Below are 27,359 nucleotides of genomic sequence, written 5' to 3' on the forward strand. Positions count from 1 at the left end.
ATTGAACCGAAGGCCCGGCTCGCCTGCCTCTCGGTGCTCCGCTCGGCCACGCAGTTCCCTCGCCGCCCGACAGATGGCAATCGCTGTCCGCAGCAGTCGACGAGTTTCTTAGCGGCTTTGAAAATACAGTCTGTTCTGGCTTTTCGCGACACATTTGAAATCAACTGATAAAACAACACTACCCGTAAACTAAACGTGTTCTGGTAAACACGTCGTATAAACATTAACATTTTGAAATTGGTGGATGCTTAGACTGGTTTATCTTCGTTTACGTAAAACATAATAAGTTTAAAATTGTAGCGAAAATTATGTTTTTTCAAAAATGTAACAGTGTCGTTTTGTTCGACCCATGCTTACATGTAAATAGGCTCATGATAATACTATTTCAAAGATGAAATATGGATATATACAGACATAGGCGGATTTAGAGGGGGCACAAGGGCACGTGCCCTCCCCCACCCCCAAGAGCAAAATATACACTGGATAATACGACTTCTAAAGAGTTAAACTGGTAGGTATTATACTATGTACAGACCAACGGTGGGCTCCACCCCCCCCCCCCCCCCACACACACACACACACACAAGAAATCAATACTGATTCCGCCTCTGTATACATATTCTCGTCTTCTGCACATCTACGTACGATTTTCCTGTAGAACTATCAGTATCAGCTGATCTGAAATGGGGACATTCTTTATTTTACAAAATCGTACCACTCCAATAGCCATGAGCGTCTGTAAAATAATTAAATATGAAGTAGTTTTTCGAAGCAGAACCAGTAGCGGCTACAAGAATTTTTTTAAGTAGGGGGAGTGGAAACTTTAGAAAAAAAAATTAAACACGTGTATTTAAAACACTTACATTAGTATTGGCACTAACACACTGACATATGGACCAATGGTAGTTGCCTTAGGTGACGTGGCTTTTCAAGTACTATCTTCCCTGATATTTTTGCAAATTTTTTCATAACTTCGGGGGAGGGGGGTAATATATCCACCTATCCCCACCCCTTGCGTCCGCCACTGAGCTGAGGATATATAAATGCCTTTGCAATGTAATATTAAACATTTACTGCATTGTAACAAGGACATTCAAAGTGTTATAATAATTTATAGATTTAACATGCCGACTGCGTTCGCTATGACTGTTCTATTGACAAATATGCCGTTCAAAGAATGGCATAAAAATATTCTACTGGTAAAAGGGACCTATATCACTTTAAGTACATCCTTCTCAGAGCTCTTGAAGAATAAATTAAGAACCTGCAGCCATTGGCGAATCCGGAGGGGGTGATAGAGGAAATTAAAATAAAACAAGAAGCAAGGAGCTATCGTTAGAGAAAATATGTAAATAGCCCTGACAAATTATTGTCAAGAATTTTTCGTAATTTAATATGTTCTTCTTTTTGTGGTTGTATGTTGATCAATGGCACCATGGAACCGCCTCCACATGAAAGTCGTTAAATCCTGAATGCTTCACCCCAACCCCCTTATACTTATTCTTCTGTCAAATTCCAAACATTTCCCCAGCCCATTTCTCTTCTTTTGAGCTGAATACGCCCTTACTTGCACTTCATAAAATCTTGTACAATATTGATCTGTAACAAACAAACACTATATCTGACGAGAAGCTGCCTAATTATGTAGATATCAATATATTTGACGAACTCTTTGCAACACAGAAGCTGCTTTACAGCTCGATCCCACACACTGAGTTGGTTACTTAATTTTATTATCATCACTATTAATTAAGGGAATTCATCACTTTATCTTCCTTGTATTTGTCGTTGAATTACAAATTTCATCACCATATGTTTACCAAACTTATTTTTGAGCTGCAATATGCCCCACGCGGGGCAAGAACTCATTTGTAAACACCCCCCCCCCCCCCCCCTTATTTTATTTTCAAATTAACCAACGATACCAAGACCTTTCTCCGAAAACACCTATTGTCACCACATATTCATTCCAATATACCAAATATATTTTTTATTTAACTTAGATAGTAAATAAAAGATTTATTTGCAGAAATTTCATTTTAATACAGTAGTGCAAGTCAAATTAGTACGTACACGAAAAACATTTTTTTTTTGTTTTTTATATTCGATCATATTCATGTATGTATCTTTAAATACAAATAATTCAGTTCATCTGCTCTCAACCTTTTTTTTTTCTAACACTACAATTTTCAAGGAAATAACCATATAATAATTACTCCGCCAGTTTAGCCCTCCTCCCCACCCTAATACGGCGCCCGGGACACAAGCCTCGTCTACCCCCTCTAGTTACGTTCCTGGTAGCATGTCATGCAAGTGCTCGTTAACTATGAACAATTGTGTTACATTTTACCGCTACCAGGTAACATTTAGTAAATATATATTGAGAAAATTTTTGAATGAAACATACTCGTCAAATGCAAGAGAGCTATCGGTATACATTCACAGAAGAATCCTTCAAATAGCAGTAATGACAGTAAAATTAAATAACCAATATGGCGTGGGAGAACACGATTCTTAAGGGCTGGGGTAGCGAGTTCTTTAAAGGGAGATGAGGAGATCAGTTTACTGCATTCGGAAACAAAGCTGATGTGAATCGATGGAAGGTGATATTCTGAACAATACTATATTTGCTCGTGTGGTTAGGTATTTCTACCCTCGAGAGTGTTTCGGTTTTTTTCCTTCTTCAATAGTAGCAAATAAAACATAAAAAGCGTTTGCACACAGCATCGACCACCAGAATGTCTAAGAACAGGCCTGTTGTTTGGAATTTTACTGTAAATCATCATTCACAAACTAAAACAAAAAATAATTAAAAATTAACTGTTAGTTTTGTTGATAACTATTGTTTTGTATAATTACGTATATTGGAATATTAAACCGACGAGAATTCTTAAAACAGGTAGTAAGTAAACGTATAAATGCCTTCAGTTTACGGTTGAAGCTTCAGTTATTTGTTCAAACGTAATCGTATCGCTTCATCGCACGACTCAAAACAATTTATAGCACGACTTAAGTTATCTTTTGAAATCCCTCTTTCTGATCTTTTTTCCCTCCATCTCAGCGGGCAAAGAACAGAAAGAGCAGAACTCTTGCAACGTGACTGGTGCGTGAAAACAACTGCTTATGGTGAAATGAATTGGCATGTGCTAGCGAAAGTGAAGCCAAATAAACCAGATCATTGTCAGGCCATAACTGGACAGGTTATCTTAAATCCAGTGTCTCCCTCATTGACATACATAGTAGCAATCACAAAACAAATAGGATTTAATTCAAAATAGAGATTGGAACCCTAAAACGTATAGTAATTACACGAAGACACGCAGGAGGGTAGATGAGAAGAGGGGGTGATATAACCCCCTTCACGAAATTCTAAATTTCAACAATTTTCACCAACAACAAATTGAAAGAATTTGAAAGCAAACAGCGGGCGAAGTGATTTTATCCACCCTCCCCGAGAGTGAAATTCTGAATATGCTCTTGGAAGGCAATATACTAATTTACACTTACAACGCCACGAGAGTTGTCCTTGCAATTCAAAATGAATCATTCTCGCAGAAAAACTAAATGATTATTATCTCATTGTCAATTGTGAAGTGGTAAATATAGTTCCTGAACCAAAAATTTACGTTTTTTTTTCTACCAAAGTACTTTGATGTGCCTTAACAGTTTTTGACTGTTTCATTCATTAACAGGAACGAAGATGAACTCGGCACCACTTCACCGCTGGATTTTGTACACAAATTTGACCATTAACACGTTCTCGCCAACAGTTCGCGCCATGTGACGTCACCGCATGGCTTAGGCCTTCCGCTTGGGTTTAGACAACTTGCAGTTCTAGTCATGAGTGTGTACAATGCTTCATAAAGAGTACTTAGTCCATGAACATACTGTTTTTACTTTTTTTACGGAACTTCCTATTATGTACATAGGGTATATTGAGTAGAGTTAAGAAATCCAGTTACTTGTGGATTTTTTTTTTGACGTGTAACATCTTAGATCTCAGTACACGGCATTTGGTGGTATTAATTTCGTTAATACGACGGAAGTCAAGGAACGAAAATGTGTAACAACCACGGCAAGGGCGAAAATCTGCAAGATTCCCATCGTTGTGGGGGCGGGGGGCGGAACGTTTATCATTCCCATTTCACAGTTACGATTAAAGCGCAAGTGTAGCTGCCTCAGATAGAGGCTTTTCTACTCAAGGGGGAATGGGGGCCCATTGGTCACCTTTCCTCCCCACCCTGCGCCCATGACCTTGGTGCTGCCATTTGTGGTGGATGGCGCGAACCAAAACTCACAAATACAAAAGCGAACAACACTATGACTGTTTGATGAATTTTAACAATATGGCCAGTAATTTAATAAAATTCCTTATCGACAATCAGGTCCAAAACCGGGGTTTAGTGTTTTTCAAGGCTTTTTCGCTTTTTTGTAGCTGTTCCATTACCTAGTTTAAAATTTCGCTCTGCAAATCTAATTATTAGATAGTTGACGTAGATGCTCCGGCAGCGAATTCTAGAGGTCGATGAGACTCGAAACCGCCTTCCAAAGTTCACAAAGCCAAAGGGAAACGTAATAGTATTAACTGTTAAAAAAAATTTGGCAAGTAGTTAAAAATAATATCCTTGTCGAAAATTAGGTTAAAAGCCAGGATTTAAATTTTTTCAAAACATTTTCGCTTTTATCGGAGTAGTTTCATTATCTAGTTTAAAATTTCTATCTGCTAATCAAATTATTTAGTAGTCGACGTAGCTGCTCCTGCAGTGAATTCTAGCGGCGGATGCGGAAACACTACGTGTGATGTAATGTACTTTAAAAACATAATTTGCGTACCTTTATTACAGTCGGCATTATTTTTAATAATTCTAGGTAAATTTTGTGTCTGAGTTTCGTAATATTATAATTGTATCTGCAACATGAGAACACATTAATTTACCGATAATTTACACAGGTGTTGCACAGACGTGTACATTCGCTCACGTTATTTTTATTTTTATTTTTAAATAAATGATTATGAAACCCGAAAAGGTGTTAAACTGCGTTGTTAATTTTTCATCCAAAGTAAGTTTTTCTATACAACTTGAATAAATATTTTGAGTTTAAAAGTAATTCTTAGGGAAATTTTGAAAAAACTTACTTTGCTTGCTTTGTTTATTTTTTTTAAGATGGCCAACATTTATCAACTTACTCCTGTCAAATTGGGTTGTGAAGTTCGCGGTGTTAATTTGAAAACCGAAAACCGACCAGAGGGTAAGTTTGGTCACTTTTTCTTCCACAAGAAGTTGTAACTAAAATAAATTAGATACTTGCTGAATCAGTTAAAGACATACTGGTTAACCTAACCCTAAAATTTTCATTTCTTTAATAGTTTAATAATGTTCTTCAGGCAAATTTGTAAATAATAAGTCTAAGAAAAGCGCTTAGGTTCACAAATAATAGGTACTTATTTATTTATTTATTGAAAATTCGTTCAACAGATTCTTAAAAGAATATAGAACGTGTCAATAAAGTCAACAAAAATGAACAATACAAACAATCAAATTAATTAAATCATAATATATCACATCAAATTAGTACTAATTAAAACAAAAATATTAAATACATCAATATACAAACAAATCATCATAAGTTATTCTAAACGAATCCAACGTTACAACGTTAATACATATTAATGTAGCAGACCTAACTCAACTAACCTTTCACTCCTTTCACTTACGATTTTACTCGCCTTGTTTCATAGAAGTCACTACGCTGCATAATTACAGATAAAGCTAGTTAACTGTACCTGGACAGTTAATCTACACTGGGTGAGTTAAGCCAAATTAATTCTAGAAGCTTTGAGGAGGGGGGCATGGTGGTGAAGTGATTAGATCACTTGCTGGTAATTATAAAAAAAAAGGGATGCATCCGTATAAAAAGCAAATTAAATGCTGTAAATTGCATTTTTTTTTTACTTCCCGGGTCCTTACATACTTTCTAATTATTCTGTAAAACATCATTGCAATATTTCAAGTAGGGCCTAGTTCACCATTATACATTTAAAATACTGTAAATTTGTGGGAACATTCAATTAGAATAGCTACATTTAAAATACTATAAATGTGTGAATGTTCGGCTAAGTTAGGTCGGCTACATTAATCACGTATTATGTATTCATTAGGCGCGGTGCACACCAGAGCGATACGATAGACGATGCGATAAACGATACGATACGCGTCGCGACGTGAATACGACATGGTTCCATAGAATGTGTGGCAACTATATGGAAGCAACGTAAGTAGGTGCACACTAGCACGATAGCGATACGATAGCGATACCGATCGGCGTCGTATCGTGGAGGCTACACAGCGTGCTGGTCGCGCCAGGCAACAGTATCGCTTCGTGTTCCCTTCACGAAACATGGCGGGTTTGCAGGAGGATGTTGTTACGATGATTGCATTTATCAAACATGTAGAAAACAAGCCTTGTTTGTGGAACTACACCCTCAAAACGTATTCTAGGACAGATGTGACTAGTTTGGCATGGAAAAACATAGTGGAAGAAATGAAAGACACAGGTAAATGACCCATCAGGGTCAGGAGAAAAAAAGAAAAAAAAACTTTTACCTTGTAGCACATCTTGCTTTCCCCCGTCCCTATATGAAGGGAACGACTACATCAGGGAATGCAACCGTACAAAAAGGGGATCACGACGAGGAATCAGAAAATCGTCATGAATGGCAGACAGACAGTGATTTACAACAATCAACAGATAGTGTCATGGAAGAATCATTGGGTATGCCAGAGGGTACACATTAAGATGTGGATTCTGAAATTCTTCAACAACCCCACGTGTCAAAGAAAGGAAAGTGGTAACCCCTACACACGACATGGACAAAGCATTTGTTGAATGGCTTGCCTCGAAAAAAGAAGAAAGAACTAGGAAACTGGAAAATGAAAGCGAACGAAATGATTCTGACTGGCGGTTTTTAAGGTCGTTGCTGCATGATTTCAAGAAACTGGATGACAGGCGCAAAATAAATCTTAAAGCGAAATATATTCTACAGCTTAACGAACAGTTGAATGATGCTGAGAGAGAAGCATCAGGCATGTTTTCTTCACAATGTGATCCGTCTGTTTACAGTACTCCACATGAGATACATTGTCCTATTCCAACCACTGTACTCTCAGCTAACAACGTTCACACAGTTTCACACACTGATTGTTTACCCAATAACATCGACACAGTTTCATTAACAATATTGCGTTAACATTTGTGTGATGCAAATAGTGTTTTTTTCTTTGTTTTGATTGTATTATATTATCTTCTTTTTCTATACATAATAAATGAATGTATACACTATATACCGCAACTTACTCTATGACCTCTTAATTGCTAATAACATAGTTTACTTACCTTAATGTAATAAGTAATTTCTCAGCAGGTGAAACAACAAGCCTGTATTTAGTGTCTTGGCTTCGCAGTTCCTCTGAAACTAGCTGCTCCAGAATGCGAAACGTTTCTGTGCTCATCCTATACATTTCATGATTTTTTTTTCCGCTTTGTCGGAGTTCTCGGCCAACCACAGCCGAAATATGTTTAATATTCATCATGGGTGGAGCCAGGGGGGGAGGGTTTAGGGGTTCAATCCCTCCCCCCCTTTAGCACCAAATCTTTAATTAATTTCTTATTCATCACTGAAACAAATTTCATATTAAAATTAATAAAATTTTTACCATTACAATATTTAAATTTAAGTACCGAAAACTGCTAAAATAGCACTATTTTACACCTTAAAATCAAAATTTTCCCGGGGGAGGACCCCCGGACCACCCACTTTAATACGGGGGGACCATGCTTCTTAACACCCCCCATACACAAATCCTGGCTACGCCATTGATATTCATGACATTATACGGATGCACCCAGTACTTCCTTGCCCTTTTCCATTTACGAATTTTTAGGTAGCTGTAAGCCACTACAAAAATCCTCGTCAAAACAAACTCATCATTACAAATGAGACCTTTATCGCTTTCTGTATTGCCTATAGCATTGCTCTGGTGTGTACCTGAGAGTTGACAAGATAAAAGTTGCGTTGCGCAAAGCGATCCCACGCTTATCGCATCGCCTATCGTATTGCTCTGGTGTGCACCGCGCCTTACATATTCAATGTACTTTATTGGTGTACCTACTTTTTTTTTTTAATTTTTGCAAGAATCAGCATATATGAATGAAATTGGACTATCACAAATATTACAAAATTTGAAGAAATATTAAATAACACACCTTCAAAACTACTGACAATCACTGACAACTTTATTTCAAACATCAAGCAAATGTCATGTTCTAAGTATTCAAAATAGCAGGTATTCTATCTTTTTACGAACATGCTACTGAAAAAAAAAGATTGATAAATATATAGATTGTTCATATTTTCATTGCTATAGAGTGTACATATATATAGAGATATGGAAAGAGATTTGTTATAGGTATGGTATATATAAGAATATATATAGAAAGAGATATAGAGATAGAGAATTAGAGAGAGAAATAGAGAGATTGAGACATTGCAATGCATGCCTGGCACAACTGATAGAATAAACCCTTTTAGCCATGCGCTTGTGGCAGCCCTAGGCTTTGCGTGGTCCTAGGCCATTTACTATAGAGGAGCACTAGTATTTTTGATGGGTGCCATACTGGGGGAGGGGGGGATGTATAGAATCTTCCCTAGAGAGTAACATGGTTATGTGGCCCTCTACCGGGATGTTTGAAAAATAAACAGAAAGCAGGAGTTTGTATGGCTTTCATTTACCATTTGAACATGGTGAGCACCAAAATAACTAATGTCATTAAGAAAACCTGGTTTAAACAAAAAAAATCTAAAAGTCAGTCATGGGGACTGTCGACAGAAGTGAAAACTGAATTTTTTTTTTTTTTTTAATGTGTAATATGAAATTATTTCCATGTCAAATGTAAGCAAGAAAATGATTTTGGTATTATATCACTAGCATGTCGGTGATGCGAACCCATAAGTTTTGCCCCTACCAATAATAACTTTAAAACTAGACTAAATGAAGTTTTTTCATTGAAGAGCCATTCCGGCCAAAATGGGAATTCTTTTAAAAAAAAAATTATTTTTTCAAGAAATATGTATAAATTTTTTTAATGTAGATAATACTTAAAATTTAAGGATAACACTGTTTAATTTAAGAAATATACAAATTTTAACATGATTTACAAGCATTGAATCTAGTGGTGTTGACTTTTTAATGGCACTACATTATTTTCTAAGCGTTGGTAGTACCTACTGAATAAAAAGATAAGCTTTTAACAAAGTTTTGAAAGGTGCTATGGTTCAAGAGATGTTTTAAGTGTGTGCACTGGAAATTTCATTGATACAGGTGAGTAAATTCAAAATGTATATATTAAACAGTAAGTACATGTTTGTAATGTAACATCCGTGACAGAAAACTTGAAAAAGTTTTTCTATTCAGTAATGGACTTTCATTCCTCTATAACAATTAGGCCATGTTGGCATCTAGGTCAGGTGCTGACTGCCTACTATCTTTAAGTCACTATACAATTTTTAATATTTAAAAAATAAGTGTCACGGATGTTACACATTTAAGGTGTTAGCATTTTTACCACCAGTATTTATATGTCAGAATGTCTCTGGGCTTTAGCCTACATCATCATAACCTACATAACCTATATTTCAGTATGTGATGGATGTAAATAACCTACATTATCCCATTTTGTTGCAGATAATGGCACCTGTCACATCTGCTGCAAGAACAGCGAAGATGAGAGCAGAAATGGTCGGAAAATACAGAGAGGTGGGCTGAATATTTGAAAAAAGACAGAGAAAGAAATTGGTTGAAGAGGCAAGCAGAAAAACAGAAGTGCATTAATGATAAGAAGCTATTAAACACTAAACGAGAAAAAACAAGACTTAGAGTGCAGGAATGGAGGAAGAAGAAAAGACTAGTAACCAACATTTGTAAGGAGCCTACAAACCTTTCAGCACTGGGTTCCTACACTTCTACCAGCACACTTCGTAAAGCTGTCCACAAGGCACGTAAGAACTTGCCAAATAGTCCTACGAAGAAACAAGCTGTTGTTAGGCAATTGATGAAAGAAATTTTTTCAACTCCAGAGGATGAGCTTTTTAAAGCACAAAAATTTCTAGCACCCAGGGGAAAATTGTACAGAAAAGAAGATTTGGAAACTGCAAGAAATTTTTTTGAGAATGATGACATTAGCTGGAAAACTTCTGGGAAAAGAGACTGCATAACAGTGAAAAATGAAGTCACAGGAAAGAAAGAAAAGAAGCAAAAACGTTTCCTTACGATGAGTGTTGTTGAAGCTCACCAAAAGTTTTCTGAACTCTACCCTGAAATACACATATCTCGTTCTAAATTCTTTGAAATGCGCCCAAAACATGTAAAACCCATTAAAGATACTCCACATAATGTTTGTGTATGCATTAAACATGCAAATTTCAGATTTTTAGCTGAGGCTATCTCTCCTTTTTGTATTGGTTATCAAGGAAATTCTTTAACACCAACATCGCTGATTCAAATAATGTGTTGTAATACACATGAAGAACGATGCATGACTAATAAATGCTCTGTTTGCCATTATGATGTAAAAAGTCTGCTGGAACCACATTCTGACTTTTCAAGGGAGGTGAAATGGAATAAATGGATAAAAACAGAGGGTCAGTTGGTAGTTGAAAAGGTATCTTCAAGTCTACAAAACCTTGTAACACAACTAAATACATATATCCCCAATTTCAAGAAGCATGTGTTTGTAAAATGTGAGCAAGCAAGATACTTTGAGGACAAAAAGAATAACTTAAGGAAAGGAGAAGCTGTGATGCAAGTAGACTTTGCTGAGAACTACAGCATCATTTCCCAAGTGACAATTTTTACGTGTTGCTTGTGGTTTGAGGACATGGCATTTTCATATGTGGTAGTAAGTGACGATGTGAGCCATTCCAAACAGTCAGCTTGGACTTTCATAAAAACAATAATTTCTCACTTTCAGCAGAACCCAAATGTGTCTTTGTGTGATCTTATAATATTTTCAGACAACTGTTCTTCCCAATTTAAGAGCAAGTATACAGTTTTTAACATGTGCTTTTTGGCTGACGATCTCAATGTGAAGACTGTAGAGTGGAACTTCTTTGCTGCTGGTCACGGAAAGGGTGCAGTAGATGCCATCGGAGGCCAAGTAAAAAGAATGGTTTGGACAACTGTCAAGGCTCGACGTACTACCGTCAATAATGCTGGAGAATTCTTCAATGTAGCTCAAGCTCAGTGCAAGTCCACTGAGGTACTTTACGTAAGCAAAGAAGAAATAGAAGAGACTTCAGTGTTTCTGAACAATCGGTGGGAGAAAGTGAGAGGTACGACGGGTATAAGAGAAATTCATTACTTCAGGAAAATCGATGACTTGCATGTTGCTGCTGGGTTTACCTCAACGTCTGCCAAAAGTAAAGTTCAAGTTGCTTTCAGAGGCAAAGCAGCGATGACAAATCAGAAGTGTAGGTGGAGTGATGTGTATTCTTCTGATACGGACAACAGTGTTGCAGAGTCAAAGTTTGAAGATTTTGAGCAATCTTGTGAAGATAATACTACTGAACTCTTTCATTCCTCAAACACAGATGACAATCATCGACCCATTAAAATTGCAAATATTACTGCTGGTATGTATGTAAAAGTATGCATTACTGGTCATGGAAAGTCCAAAGCTAGCCATCATTATTTTGCAATATGTCAAAGTGCATTGAATGTAAATGGTGATCTACGTGTGCTCTTCTTGAAACAGTATGGTAAAAGTGGAAAGTTATTTGTTCCTGATGAAGACGATGAGAGAGATGTACATGTTAATCAGGTGGTATGTACTATTCCAATCCCAGACATTAAGGAAATAGGAAGCAGAGTGGTGTATAAATTCAAAGACAAAGTTTGTTTGTGATGTGATGTTCTTACAGTTCAATATATTATGTCTTTAAATTTCTGTACACTTCAAATGCTTTAAATGTGTAAGTATACATACTTGGCATGTGTTTTCTTTAGTTGGTTAAATTAGTAATTTTAGTCTCTTTATGTTTATAACAGTTATATTCAGTATTTTTACTTAGAATTTTCAAATTGGCCTGTAAATTTGGGAAAATTTAGGATAATAATACCAGCTGTAACATCCGTGACAAAATGTGTGTAACATCCGTGACATGAAAAAAAGAGCTATAAAATATTTACTGAATGTGTTTTCTTTGCGTTCGTGATAGTTATGAAACTACCATAGCTTTCAGACAAACATTATGGATAAAAAAGTATTCTTGTGTGAGGCAGAGACCAGAGTTTTTTTATTTCATTTGACAATGCCCGAGGTGAGTTCACAAATTTTGTAACATCCGTGACACAGCCTTTTATTAATTTTTTTGCAAAATTTGTAAAATATAGTCAACAAAATTTTATCTGTATGAAGATAAAGATATTTTACATGGAGTCCAGTAATAAAATAATGCAAAATAAATTCTATTTTGAACATATTGAATTTAAAATTAGTACTAATGTAACATCCGTGACAACCGGAATGGCTGTGAAAGAATAAAAAAATATTATCTTAAATCTACAAATAATCAACGTTATCTCTAATAAATAAATAACCTGACATTTGAAGAAATTTACATCATAAATAAATAAACAAAAGAAAAAACGTAACCTGAACTTAACTACTTACTAAAAAATATCCAATACTCGCAATATGTACCACACAATAACGTTAAAATTTCCTTGGAAAATAAAGATAAACTTAAAAACTTGTATCTTTAAAAATAGAATAAATTGAGTTTTATCCTTGAAATATAAAAACAATTAACACGTCACGTGACCATATCGATGACGACCTACATGAATTTACTCCCTATCCAAACCTTCCTATAGAAGTTTCACTTCAAAAACAGATTGTTTGGTATTTAAGAAAAAAATACCTGGTTTTTTTTCCTAACCTGGTAAAAAGTCAGGCAACTGTTCAGCACCATGAACATGGCTATTAGGTAATATTTAGTGAATATACTTACAGGTAAAGGTATACAATAATTTTATTGATAAGAAAATGAAATAACAAACATTGCATAAAAGACCAAGTCTTAATTTATGGATGTGTGTGGTAAGTTAGGTATAGTTTCATTTCTCAGCTGCCTCACCCCTTTCCCCCTTTTCTATTAGCTTAAGGTTCACACTCTTTGATCGGTGGTCTTCTCCTGTTACTCCCGTTTCCCTCACCCATTCATTTCATCTCTGATCCGTTCTCATCGCATCTCATCATCTCTAATAGGTACCTCAATGTCAATGTCATGTTAAGCTCTAATTCATTCAGTCATCTAAATAACCACTGGCATTAAAGCAGGGTCATTGGCAAGCAACAAAGTTTTAAGAGAATCAGCTCTAAGAACTCAAAAACTTCTATAAAAAAACACCATGAACACTTTAAAACATGTTTAAGTGCTCAACAAAAAAGTAGAAGTCCCCATACCCCATACCTACCCCTAAAGGTTAAGTTTATGACTAAACTAGTTCATCAGTTTTGTCTGGAATATTAGATACTGTAAGCCAATTTACAATCTAATTTTTAAAACTATTTAATTAGAATGAGCAAAAACACCCACATAAAACTTAGTGCAGGTTGAAACAATTAGCAGCATATTTATTAAAATTCCAATTATATGTCAAGACACTCTCAAAATTAAATAATTTTTATATTATGAAAGCTTTTATTCTTCCATCTGAAACTGAAAACAAAAACAAAAATTAGTTAAACGTATGTTTTTTATGCCTACCGCATTTCTTGTGATCATTGGTTGTGTGTGTACGTGTTTGGGACCAGTTATAGAGAAAATTAAGAAAGACGTGACGAGCCACCGGCTGCTGATATTCAAGGACCAGGGTGTGGTCAGCGGGGAGCGCCATGTCGAGATCAGTCGCTGGTTCGGAGAGCTCGAGTCCACCTTCTACAAACACCCCCGCTCCCCGCACCCGGACGTGTTCCGAGTGTCCAATGACCGTACTGAGGGCTGCACCGGTGAGTTACACCACTATGCATCTATGCATTTTGTAGAAGTAATTTTGTGAATGGAACAGAACTCGCATGGAATGGAAATGTGTAACAACGGTGCTGCCATCTGTGCGGATGGCATGAACCAAAGGTCATAGTGACAAAGGGAAACTTTATAGTATTAACTGTTAATGAATTTATCAATATTGTCAGTATTTTAATAAAATTCCTTGTCGAAAATCAGCTCCAAAGCCTGTGTTTGGTATTTTTTCAAATCTTTTTTGCTTTTATCAGAGTCTATTAATTTTATAGTGTAATCTTTTTGCTTTTCAAATCGAATGATTCAATAGTCGACATAGCTGCACTGACAGCGAGTTCTAGCGGTGGGTTCAGAAATTACGTGTGATTCGCATCAAGAAACGTAGTTGAAAACACAATTTATATATATATTTATCACGCTCTGCATCATTTTAAAGAATTCTACGTTAAATTTTGTCTTATAGTTTTGTATTATAAGTTTATGTGCAGCATGAGAAAACATGAATTTGTTAAGTTACCAAAGTTAAATGTTTACACATCACTGGTTTTTTTTTTTCACTGGTTATAATTTCTAGACTTGGGCAAGTAAGCATATCAATATTTCTACTACAGTTATTTATGTAATTGGTAGAAATAGGTTATGTTAATCATCATCACTTCAGTGTCGTGCACAAAAGACTTGTGTAAATAGACATGAAAAAAAGGTACTATAGTGAAAGTATTTAATCTAGCATTCTGTAATCCGGCACTAACTTAGCAGCTGGTGTTCAGATTCTTGCATGTGGATTGCAGCTGAAGTTCTTGGTTGCCAGGTCACATCACAACACTGCGGGCATTTTTAGGTCACTGAATATTTATCATTTCTTTTGGTTTTCACATCAGTATTTTCAAGTTTTTTAGCAAGGTATATTATGTGAGTACGTTTCCATAATGATTTTTTTAACAGTATCAATGCTCATGTGTTTTTATTTCTTTCAATAGAGCATATTATTGGTACTTTTTTTTAATGCCATTGAACTGTTTATTCATTTTTCTTTGGTATTCCTACTAAAAATATTTTGACTTTTAATAATCTGGCAAGATCGTTAATTCAACACGGTCGTGGTTCTGAATTTTTCGGACTTGAACTTTCACTGTATGTATTGTTTTATTTTTGAGTTCGGTACATTAAGTCACAATTTTATTGAAAACATTTTTTTTTTTTTTTTCGTTATTTCCTCACAGATGCACTTTAATTGAATGAGCCACACATGACATATTATTAGAAGTTAATGCTTAAAACATTAATGCATGTATCTTGGAACAAAACATAATCTCTCATGCTGTGTTAACACTGCGTTTTTGCGTAGGTGTGGGTCGGACAGGCTGGCACATAGATGGCTCCTTTCAACCAGCCCCATTTGCGTACTCGCTGTACCACATGGTGTCGGTGCCGAGGAACGGGGCGACTGCGTTCGCCCCGCTGACGGACCTGGTGGAAGGGCTAAGCCCGGGGAAGAGGGCCGAGTGGGACCGGCTGTGGATGGTCAGCGACCGGCGCACGGGGCCGGTACACCCTCTGCTCTATCCTCACCCACTCACTGGCCTCACCGTGAGTCACTTTGCGTGTATTTTTTTAAAAAAATTTTTTTTTTAATTTGCGTGTTGAGTATTTAATCAATTTGATCAGATAAATACCAACACCTGATAAGGGTTGTAGGATTGATTTTCAAATCTACCCATTTTAAAAGCTTGTGGCAGCTTATGAGCAATTCCAAAGCGTGTGGGTATTCAAGCTGGCGTGACAAGCCATCAGAACATAGTTCTGCATTTTGCTGCATACAGTGTCTGATACTTAACTTGTCACTTCACCATGGATGGTTGCTATAGGTTCAAGAGCCACTGACAATTAGTAACCCTTCACCATAGGGCTCTATTAGAAGTCGTTTTTACCTTGGCATGTAAAGAACTTTCTTTACAGTGAATATGAAATATAAATTGAAGTCTCACTCTTCTTGCTACAATATGCTTATGTATGGTGTGTGAAGTATGATAATTTACGTAACTGGATGATCCTGACCCCTTTGGTAAACTCATAGTCGTACTTGCTGATATCAGTGGTTTAGCTTCAGATGTGCTGCATTCCATTGCAAAATAGTTAGTTATAAAAAATTACTATTTCAAAGCACCAGCTAATATAGTTTATTCATTTAGCCCCGTGATGTCAGTCGGCAGCATATTGCTTCTTTGCTATTTACTCTGTGCAGTGTGCTGTATTGTGCCACACGATGGTCTCTGCTGGCATTTGGTCTTGGTGAGAGAGAAGAGAGAAGAGAGAGAGAGAGAGGGAGAGGGAGAGGGAGAGGGAGAGGGAGAGGGAGAGGGGGGGGGAGGGAAGAGATAATGTGCTGCCAGCACTTGCACAGACCATGGCTTTCTGTTGGTTGTTTTCGAATAAAATAGTTTTACAGCGAATTTTGAAATTTATTCTTCTCCTGGCAAAAATAAATGTCCATCATAGAATTTCACCAGAAGACAACTCACTTTTGCAGATCGCTCCTCAAAGTACTGTGCCGTAACAAAATAAATGTCCCTAGCATTTGTCGTCTGGATACCGAATAAAAGGGAACAAGTTCTAGTGGACCAACAGACCGCTCAGCCTGTGCCGCACATCTGGGGCTTAAATTTCTAATTAAATATTCGAAAACAAAGAAAAAGCAAATTTGAAATGCATTAATCATGGTATGACCTGGACACTCATTATATTTGTGTGAGCCATAAGTCTAGAAATTTGACGTCGCCATTTCGTACACCTGTCTCTTATCCTTCCTTATCTCAAAACAACATACAGTGATTTAGAAAACTTCTAAATAAACCCAAACGTAACATATAGGCATAATAACAATATTGAAAGTAAATAAATACTGAAAAAAACATTTATACAAATACTAACTAAGCAAACAGTCTGAAAACCACTAAAATTATAATTAAAAATCTTTTCTGCATAAAAATAACATAATTTCAGAAATTAATATAAAAAAATATTTAAGACAATTAAAATCCACATAATCTGCTGATATGCTGTATTATTTGAACATTACTCTCAAAAATATCTTGAAATAATGGGGGAAGGCAGTGGTATGCAATGCTAAAAGCTAAAGTGATAATTTTTCAGGAAAAGTTTTGAAATAATAGCAATAATAAGAAATCTAAATATCCAACAAATCACGTGAGACCAAATAAAAAAAATTGTGAATTTATACCGTAGGTACAGGTGATCACGGAGTGTGATCAATTTGTGCTGCATAGCAAAAGCTAGCAGAGAAAGGCATGTATTTTGTACAAGGTTGTGAGTTGGATTATTTTTTTCTGGTCATGGAGGTGAGAGTACTGAACATTAGTGGCAGAAGCAAATGAACGTGAATGTTTCCTTTGCAGGTGATGTGCTTCCACCTAGGGATGGTGTGCGGCTACATCTGGGACCTGGGCTACCCGCAGGAGCGCCACGCCACCGAGGAGGAGTTCCAGCGCATCAACAGCGACATCCACTACGAGTTTGTCAGGGATGGGGCAAGCATTCAATACGTGCACCAGGTGAGGCGGGACGCTGTTTTCACATGGGCACGTTTCTGTTAGAGCTGAGCGTAGAATTACTATAGAGCAGTTACGTCACAACATTTGCTGTTATCTTGTCTCTTTTTCAGCATGTGGTATTGCCAGATATTCTAACATCTTTACATAACAAACAAAAATTTTGATTTTTGTAACTAAAACAAATTTTCAAGTTGGCTAAGGTGTTAACATATATTTATCTCATAATCTAGTTTTACAAGCACTAAACTTGTTAATAAGCACTGGAAAAATTCTTATTAATACTGTATATACTTAGTTCTGATGCTGCTAACAAACATTTAGACCATACTATCTAGATGAGTAAATAAAAAATATATTTGTTTTAAATATTTTTGTATATTTATTTTATTTGGTTTCATATCTTGTCGGTAGTGAGGTCTTAGAGACTGTTGGGATGCGTATATTTTATAAACTTACACTTCATAAACTCAGAGTGAAATTTTTTTTTATATTTTAAGTACCGGTTGAGCAAAATGTTTAAAAATATTTAGTACGTTTTTAAAAAATGCCACTGCAAATGATTGGTTAGTTTATGGAACTCATGTTGCAAACACACTTTTCAGTCAAAAACCATGCAGATAATTTGTCACGTTGGTGTTTTCACATCAGTGGACTCACTTATCTTTACCGATGTGTGATTATGCTTGAGTTTCAAATGAAAATAAACAGAAGCTGCCCTCGCATATGCTGCTTCTTTTGTAAATTCCAGAAATCTTATTTTTATTGATTTATTGTACCTAATACAGGATAAGTAACAGCCAGTTTTTTTTCTTTCTTTTTCGTGCTGAAATTCCCTATTTCAGCTTAAGGTTGTGTAAGGAGTGCCACCTTTTTTCATTGATAATTACTAAGATATCTACGTCTGTATATTTGATTTTTTTTACAAATGAATCTGTCCAGATCGCTTCATGGTATTGCGTTTCTGCAAACCACTTGTAGAGTCGGACGTGGATGCAAAATTTAACAGCTCATCCTTTTTCTTATGTGTATCACGTAAAGTTTGTTCGCCAATTCCATATTCTTGGGCAGCTATTTTGGACTTCTTCCTTCCTCTACCTAATAAATAATTGTTAATTTTGGTTGAATGTCAAGTACCACTCATTTCCATTTGTTACTAGTGTAAAGATTACTACAGAAAACAATACCGCGCTATGCAACTGCTGCCTTGATACTAGGCAGGCCAGTTATCACTTGCGTTAGTCACTGAAAAGCCGTGCCGTGCTATGTTGGTGCAAACCTGAGCGTGGTTCTCAAGGGCACATGGATCACAAGCATGCATAGCTTCCAGGGTTACATTTATAATTCCCTCTAGCAGTTTCGAATTTCATGATGCATACTAACACCAGCTATGTATGTACTATGTTTGGCAGCATTTTTGTCTTGAATCACTGCATAAAATGCTCTGTCACATCAATATATCACAAAAATAAAAGAAAATCAAGTAAAATAATTATATTTATGTATATCGTTTGTGGAAGTGAAATATTGCATGGGTAACCCACAACCGGATAACCAACACCAGGATAATTCTGTTTACCGTATATTCTATTCCAATGTACAATTGTAGGACATAAAACTTACATTTTATGCCAAAAACATTTGTATATGTTAATCGTGAACTCTTATTTAAGATTACCTATACAATATAAAGTTTTCAGTTTGGATTATTTATACCTGTGCACCTATCAATTAGTGATGATGTGAACACGTAACCTCAAATCATTAGGTAGTTGGGCAATAGTTTGCTTCATTTATTTACCTTGTACTGCAATCTAAGAGGGAGACTAGCTAAACTTACATCAGTGATGCAATTTCACTACGTACATTATGGCTATGTAGAATATCATGCTATATCCTTGCTACTGAAGTTACTTACTACATTTTGGCAGTAGTTAGTATTTATGACAGTATTGCTTTTATCAATTTTGTAATACGTGTTCTTAATGACCAATATCTTAGTGCTCGTTAGTATAGACCATCTTACTCAAAATGCAGTACATGGCTTATGGTGCATGCTGTTGCCAAATTTCAAAAATATTACCTACGAATTTCAGGAGATGCGTATCTTTGGCATTTTCTTTGCACACAAAGCATTTTAAGAACTCATATCATAACTAGTGATGGGATTGTTACCGGGAAACTAAATATTGGGAAAATTCCCATTTTGGGAAGAAAAAAAAAAGTGTTTCACATAATACTATGCATATTTAATTAATTTTCACTTGGTAGGGCTTAATACAGTATTAAATGACTAAAGACAAGGAATACTCTGGAATTTACGATCTCAACCAATATCTATATCTAATTACTAAAACTACCTACTACGGAGATGAACAATTTTAATATAGGTAGTAATGTCTTTGTAACTTGCAGAAATGTCAAATTATGGTGCACTATAGGTAATAGTTCGAAGCAATTTATTCATTTTCAGAAGTTTCGTTATCTGACTCAACGTAGGTAACTTCTTCACATGCTTCGGAGTCAGTTTCGTCTTCATCATTTGAACTGCTACTGCTTAACTTTCGCTTGAAGCTAAAAAAAAAAAAAAAAAAAAGTCAGTCTAATGGGCATGTCAAAAAATAAATAAATAAAATAAATAAAACTGACAGTACCTTCGATTCTCTGCATGTACTACTTGCATAGAGGAAGAGCATGCTGGGACTTCAGATAAGCTTACATCTTTGGAATATTTCCTCTGGTTATCTTGCTGTCCCTGGGATGAGTTCTGCTTTTGCATTAGCTTCCAGTTGTGGGACAAGTAGGTAATTTTACCTGCCCTAGAAGTTGTGAGGCGATTCCTTTTCTTGCTATGAATCCATGAGAATGTACTGAAGGATCTCTCGGTGGCTGTAGATGTTACTGGAGCTGTTAAAATTCGAACAGCCACTTTTGATAACGCTGTGGTTCCACATAATCCCCGCCACCATGTTACTGGATTCATTGTTTCCACACTTATCCATATGAATTTCTTACCCCACAAGTCCTCCTTGGACCGATAATTAGCTAAGTCTTTCATAACATTCACCACGTCAGCTTTCATGTTAACGCAAAGAGAGTGGATGAATTCCATGCCATCTACCTGCTCTTCTTTTGTCAGAAAGTGACCTTGAGTTGATGGATCCAAAAGGGTAGCAGCATAATGTATGGTTCGTATACTGTTAGCCTTCCTCGATTTTAACTTCACCAAAATACATGACTCTTCTGAAGCTGATAAAGAGGATTGTGGAAGTAAGTCAACTAGCTTGTTTTCAATTTCACTGAATGCTTTGTAAACCTTGTGAATGTTACAGTCATTGGATTCTAGTATAGTAATCCATGAAACTATTGGTTTTGAAATATTGCTAATTTGTTCGACCCTGACCCAAAATACAGCTTCATCAAGAAGTCGTGTTTTCATTTTCTTTGTAAGAGTTGCTTTTGCTTCTCCGTGAAATGATAAGATCTGATGACTATCTTTACAGTCGAGAAGACTTTCAAGGCACTGAAGGTAACTCCCCCAGCGAATTTTACACGGAAACTTCAAACTTACGTTACAATTCCTTTCTGATTTAATTTTTTCCAATAAAGCATTTAATACCTGTGTATTTTTTATTGTTTTGACTATGTCAACAACAGTTGCCATAAATGTTCCGGCAGACTTACATTTCAGAATATCATTACATAACAAATGCAGGGTATGGGCCAAACATCCTAAAGGAATTATGAAATCAAACTTTTGTTGCACTAATGTGAAAGCTTTTTGCATATTTGCTGCATTGTCTCCTATTACAACAAGGAATTTTTCGGGCCCATACTTTTCGATAACAGAAGAAATTTCTTTTTCAAGATATTCACTTGTGTGTCTGTTTTCTTTTGTGCAGATAAAATAAACAAACACTGGTTCTGGTTTAGTCAAAACAAAATTTATGATGCCTTCATTACGAATGTTGCTCCACCCATCACATTGCAGATTTAGATTTTTCGCATTTTGTAATTCTGCATTTCAACATACTGTTCATCTAAATGTGTCATAGCCAAAGACTTTCGTGTGGGAAGTTTATAAGCTAGTTTAACTACTTTGAAAAAATCTATCCACAAGGGATGTTCAACTAATGAAAGGGCTACCCCACTAACATATATAGCTTTTGCAAGCATCGTATTCAAGTGTGCATTCTCTTCATTAGTCATGTGGTCCAAAAACATTCCAATTGTTTTTGTTTAGCTTTAGCATTCCAAATAGGTATTGTATGTACTACTGACGGCAGATATGATGTTGCTGGCAATGTTGCAGTAATTAGGCCTACATCTGAGTTTGATTGCATGGATGAAGGTACAGAAGCAGTCTCTAAATTGTTTGTGACATTTATAACTGGAGATGTTATCTTCCCAACTCTTAAAATACTGTCTTTTAAGTCCACTAGGCATTTATAGCATTTGACAATATGCTCGGACATTTTTGTGACATTTGCAAATTTATAATGTTTTCCACAATACTTGCAGTCTACAGTTTTATCACTTCTTTCGTTGTACACTTTCCAAACACTACTTTTATTTCTTCCCATTTTTAACACTTTTATTTCAACTGGCTTTCATAAACACTATCACCACAAAGTAAAAAAAGTCATCACAATAGCACACAGTTTTGAGGTTATGGTTTATTTACATTTCTAGCATGCTAACCAACAGTCACATTGAAAATGTTTGAAGTTATTAGTTCAAAACTGCCAAATGAAACTATTGTTCTTAAGTAATAATTACTGCAACCAAATGGTAAATAATAAATATATAATATATATTTATTATATATTAAAACAAAAGAATAATAAATACCCAGTTTTTGGGTGGGAAAATATAATTTGGGCAAATTCCCTATATTTTCCCAAAAAATATTTTCCCACCTGGTGGGAAAATTTCCATGTCCCATCACTAATCATAACTTATAATATTTTATACTGTCACAATTATAAATTTCTAATATATCACACTAGTGCTGAGCCGATACAGATTCTGAGCCTTTTCCGATACTACCGATACTAATTTACCGATACTGCCGATTCCATTACAGATACTGCCTAAATGTTATTACTAGTGTGTTGGATGAAGCCAACATATTTTACTTTAGAAATATAATGCAATAAAAAATCAATGACCATAACTTTAATATAACTTATAAAAATATTGGTTGTCTGTAAAGTCGGTTTACGGACATTAGTTTGTGACGTCATAACAAAACATTGATGAAATTATTGCATACTTTTATGAATAAAATTGAACCATTTTTATTGAATTATCACTGTTTTGTATGGATACAAAGGAGTGAAATGAAATCTACAATTTAATTGATAAATTTACTTTTATTTGCACTCATTAATTCAAATTTTTTATTACTTTAACGAACAGATTATTTTAACTATAACTTTTATACATGTTTGCTATTTAACTTCTTCCAATCTGTGTTAAGTATTCTGTTAGGATAGGACGATGATACGAAAAGTAGGAAACGATTGAGAGTGTTTCAAGTTTAATGTGCCTCGAAAAAGTCAAATCGATGGTTGTTCCAATTGAGTGGAAGAGAGATAGATATGCCGTAAGCGTACAATGAGTGTAACGGGACAATGAGCGTAACGGACAATGAGTCATCCTTTTTCGTGCGTACAGCCGGTGTTCATCGATTTATTAGACCTCACGTCAAAATGTTTAATAAATGCAGAATTCTTACTACAACAAAGAGGTAAAAACAGAACCTAGCTGCCACATTGGCTACACTATGAATGCTTGTACCTTGCGTGAGCTATGGCAACGGTGGAAATGTCGTTGCATCTGGCAACGCTGTGATGACTTGCTCTTCCTTGGCCCTCGATTGTTGTGGACGCCATCTTGGTACAGCACATACTTGTTCCGTGAAGTACACATATTCGCTTCCGAACAGCTTGTTTTTATTGTGATAACGGCACCGAAGAATCGTTTTCAAATTCACTACTATTATTTTTAAGTGTATGCTATATATATATACTGCAAGAAGTTACATTACGGTTTCTAATGAAAATGAAGTTGGCTATAGAGACGTGTTGCATCGCTACAGGCCTATTAAACAAAAGGCTGTTACTATATTTACGTAATTTTTCAACGTCGTTGCTTAAACACGGGCCTATGTTTGGAAAGTCACTGCAACGCAAGCAAAGCTTAATTTGCATCACTTTTCGAACACCTTGAGTTGAAATTTTACAATACCCGGCATAACCCGAGTGAGTTCATAAACTACTTGTGCCTTTTTATACTTTCGTATTTTGATTTTTTAACGCATAAACATACACTGTAGACTGTAACCATATTTTTTCTTTCTGTTTAGCGAAAATTTTGTAGAAATGGATAAATAAACTCTGTTGGGATCATGTAATAAAAAACAATGTTTAAGTATTAAAACTTACGAATTTATCTGTTTTAATATCGGCATTTTTTATGTGGATCGTGCACGCTGCAATATTGATTATATCGGTCGGTTTCGATAATCGGAACCAGGTTCGGCTCAGCACTATATCACACCTATATTTACTCTTAACTTACAACAAGAAACCATTCACACACATTCATTGGTACAAATTCATGTGATAATTGTAAAGTGAACTCGATAAATAAATTAATAATATATACTTTTTAATCACTATTGCTATCACTCACCAAAATTTACCTAAGCTTCCTTAATTGCAATGTACACACCCATGATTTTTGAAAAATACTCATTTACTTTCAACACAATCTTGTGCTCCCTCCCTCGTAGCCTACCAATGTAGTTTCTTTTTGGTGTTCCACCTTCGATAGTTCACATTTATGTAACTCACATAAGAGTAGAAAATAAAATCACATAAATGAAATTTAACGCACCAAAATTGTAACTGTAATGAATCATCGGACACAATGTGTCACTTGGTCATTTTACATGGTACATGGCACTAACTGGCAGGCTGGTTTTCAGAAATGTGTGTTGAAGGAAATAGCTGAACCAAGAAAGCCTTTATTTTTGAACTTGCTTGCAGAATAGAATCTCACTTCTCCAAACACAGGGCCATGTTTCCTCTTAAGACAGCAGTTTGGGGGCAAGCATCTATTACAGCGTGCTCTGGCACTGATAAGACATGTCTTCACAGCTATTGACTCAAAAACTGTGGGAACAATGGAGATAGTGTTGCTTTTAAAAACAAATTCCATTCATTATGAACATCTTGTACATTTTTGACTCCCATTTAACTTTAATACCAAATAATTGGCCGCTTGATGTGTCAATTTCTGATGAAATGCATTTTAGGATTTTTAAAAAACTATGTAGCTGAACATGGATCATTTTTGTCTTGAAAATTATTCTGTGGCGACCATAAACATGAATTTACTAACCAAAAAGTCTGATCAACTTCACCTGTAGGTTAATTTTCTTTATGTGGTACGTTTTGGAATATGTATTTCAAAATAGTTCCACTAAAGAAGTTAAGTTTTCTTAATTTTTTCAGCCCCTTAAAATGCCATTAAGTATGTGAAATGTATATTGCCTGATGCATATTTCGAAGCTATACAATATGCAAAAACTATGTGTCAAAAATATACAATTTTAAATTTGTATTACATCTGGCAACAGTGCAGAAGGAACAAGGACAGCGCCAATGGCAGTCGGCAGGTGTTAGAGAGAGAAAGTGCCCATTAACTTTCACACTGCAATATAAGAGTAGGATGGAGATAACTTCTTTGCTTCATGTAACTAGTTGCTTCAACGAAGTTTAAGATCTTTCAAGTAATGTGACTACACATATAGACTGTGCAGGTTGGGAAGCAAGAGTGTGAGATGCTGTGGTGTTGTGTGTCGACAACAGTGGCAGGAGGGGGACTTCATAATCTCAGACAACCTGGCGGTGGGGCACGAGGCCACTCCCGAGACTCAGTACCCCCGAGACATTGTGGGGCTGCGAGTGCTGCACCGCACCACCGTCAAGGGCACCCACCTTCCTGCCTCCCTCAAGAACACCTTCAAGCAGCACCCTTGAGCTGCAGCCTGCTGCACACTCTGTACGACTCAACCTGACGACCAGTTGTGGGAATTATGTTTATGCTGGTTGATTGACTTCCCTCGCATCTGGCTGACATCCCAAATTAAGCTATGATTTGAACATGGTAAAAATTGGCCTCTGATGTATGAAACATGTGCCATGTTAAGTTTCCATGATTCCAACCAGTTATCAAGTATTTTTCTCTCGTAGTATCTGTTACATTTTAGCCCATTTGTTTTCTGGTCACAGGTTCAAACTTTAGTCCTCAACAATTTAGTTTTATTATTTTTTTGTGGGTTATTTAGTATGCACATAGAAAATATAGTACTACATACCAATGATATTATTTGCTTTGTTTGTAACACGTGCACCAGACATGATTTGAAAATTATTTTCCTATTTAAATTTAGAATGAAATATTTTAATTGAATAATAAAACATTATTTGTGGAGAAAAATTAGTTTTAATTACTTTTAAAAATCAATAAATTAAATTATTACATATGAAGTGTTAATAGGCCTGTTATCTCCTTTACAGTTTTAACAGTAAAACATTTCATTGTATTTTATGTACAGTTGTAGTAAATGGTTAGAGCTGAGACTTGGGTTCGGTAGTCATTCCAATTAAAATAAGCTTAAAGCATTGACTGTGATATATTTGTTAATTTTGTTTGTTAATGTTGTTTCTGTTTTAAGTTATGTAAAACTCAAAATAAAACTTTGTTTGTTGCATTAACGAATAATAATTTATTGTATGGTAATATGTACTGATAATTTCTCTTACCCTGGTTAGTTAATTTCAGATATGTGGAATTCCTTCATGACAATTACTTTTCTCCAAAATTTCCTGTTCTGGAATAATTAAAAATGTGTCCAGGTAGTAGGTCTTGTGGGTAAGTTGCAGACTGTGGGATGACTTATGATTACTTTTTACTAAAAGTAAAGATAGTGGTGGTAGAGTGCAACACTGGCTTACACTGCTTATGACTTATCCATCAAGCTCTGCCTGTCAGTGAGGGTGGCTAAAAAGTGTGAGGTGCCAGAGACACAAGAGTCGTGTCCAGTCTTCACAGCAGATGAAGAAACTGCATTGTGCTTGTAACTGGCGAGGGGCAACTATTGTGTTGGGTAGAAGGTGACAAACCATGGTTGTCAATATTATTTCAATGGGTATTATTTCACTTACCTGACAATAGTATTTAGTTTATGTCAGATTAAATAGCAAGTAAGTGGACCATAAAGTAGAGGTATGCAAAGCATCTTAAAATCACTTGAAAAGGTGACTAATTCTCTTCAACATCAGGATAATTCAAAACCTTTGAAGAGTCCAAAAAAAATCTAAGACCAGAATTTTTTAAAAACCAGTTCTAAAAAGGTGGTTCATGGCCATAAATGACACACGTTTTATCAACCGACAGTGATTTACAGGGGGGGAAAACCAGCTAAGTCATAAAAAATTTAAAATTTTCCACACATTGATAAGTTGGAATACGTTGTCACATGCCCACACCTCATTCAAAGGGCACCAACGTCAGTTTCTGATCCGCCTCACCCCACATGCACACGGGACCTTGCCAGCTCCCGGAGGTCAGCAATCCGCCGCACGCCTAGTTGTAGGGCCGTGAGCAGTACTGAGTCTCCCGCGCTCGTTGTT

The 27,359-nt window shown here is 35.9% G+C and overlaps 2 protein-coding genes across 3 annotated transcripts; one reads left to right on the plus strand and one right to left on the minus strand.

The window, feature by feature from the left end:
• The first annotated feature begins 4,947 nt into the window (after positions 1 to 4,947).
• LOC134530834 (3-((Z)-2-isocyanoethenyl)-1H-indole synthase-like) lies at positions 4,948 to 26,441 on the plus strand. Of its 2 annotated transcripts, XM_063366083.1 has the most exons (6): positions 4,992 to 5,061; positions 5,166 to 5,250; positions 13,876 to 14,070; positions 15,432 to 15,673; positions 17,500 to 17,655; positions 25,533 to 26,441. In XM_063366083.1, the coding sequence occupies exons 1-6, from the start codon at positions 5,008 to 5,010 to the stop codon at positions 25,701 to 25,703; spliced, it is 903 nt and encodes a 300-aa protein (XP_063222153.1). In that variant the 5' UTR covers positions 4,992 to 5,007; the 3' UTR covers positions 25,704 to 26,441. The 2 variants fall into 2 exon arrangements, with proteins under 2 accessions (XP_063222151.1, XP_063222153.1); XM_063366081.1 differs by lacking the exons at positions 13,876 to 14,070; positions 15,432 to 15,673; positions 17,500 to 17,655; positions 25,533 to 26,441 and having other exon boundaries at positions 4,948 to 5,061; positions 5,166 to 13,863.
• Positions 19,918 to 22,336, minus strand: LOC134530835 (uncharacterized). The gene is made up of 2 exons (XM_063366084.1): positions 20,307 to 22,336; positions 19,918 to 20,226 (listed from the first exon to the last, which is right to left on the minus strand). Exons 1-2 carry the CDS (start codon positions 21,437 to 21,439, stop codon positions 20,112 to 20,114), a joined length of 1,248 nt encoding a protein of 415 aa, XP_063222154.1. The 5' UTR covers positions 21,440 to 22,336; the 3' UTR covers positions 19,918 to 20,111.
• Positions 26,442 to 27,359: the final 918 nt, after the last annotated feature.

Source organism: Bacillus rossius, chromosome 3 (genome assembly GCF_032445375.1).
Source record: "Bacillus rossius redtenbacheri isolate Brsri chromosome 3, Brsri_v3, whole genome shotgun sequence".
Classification (NCBI taxonomy): domain Eukaryota; kingdom Metazoa; phylum Arthropoda; class Insecta; order Phasmatodea; family Bacillidae; genus Bacillus; species Bacillus rossius.

Coding starts and splice junctions, on each gene's coding strand:
- LOC134530835 (XM_063366084.1), bottom strand. CDS start 21,439: ATGCAAAAAGCTTTCACATTAGTGCAACAAAAGTTTGATTTCATAATT. Junction 20,227..20,306: donor GTACATGCAGAGAATCGAAG/GTACTGTCAGTT, acceptor TTTTTTTTTTAG/CTTCAAGCGAAAGTTAAGCA.
- LOC134530834 (XM_063366081.1), top strand. CDS start 10,111: ATGAAAGAAATTTTTTCAACTCCAGAGGATGAGCTTTTTAAAGCACAA.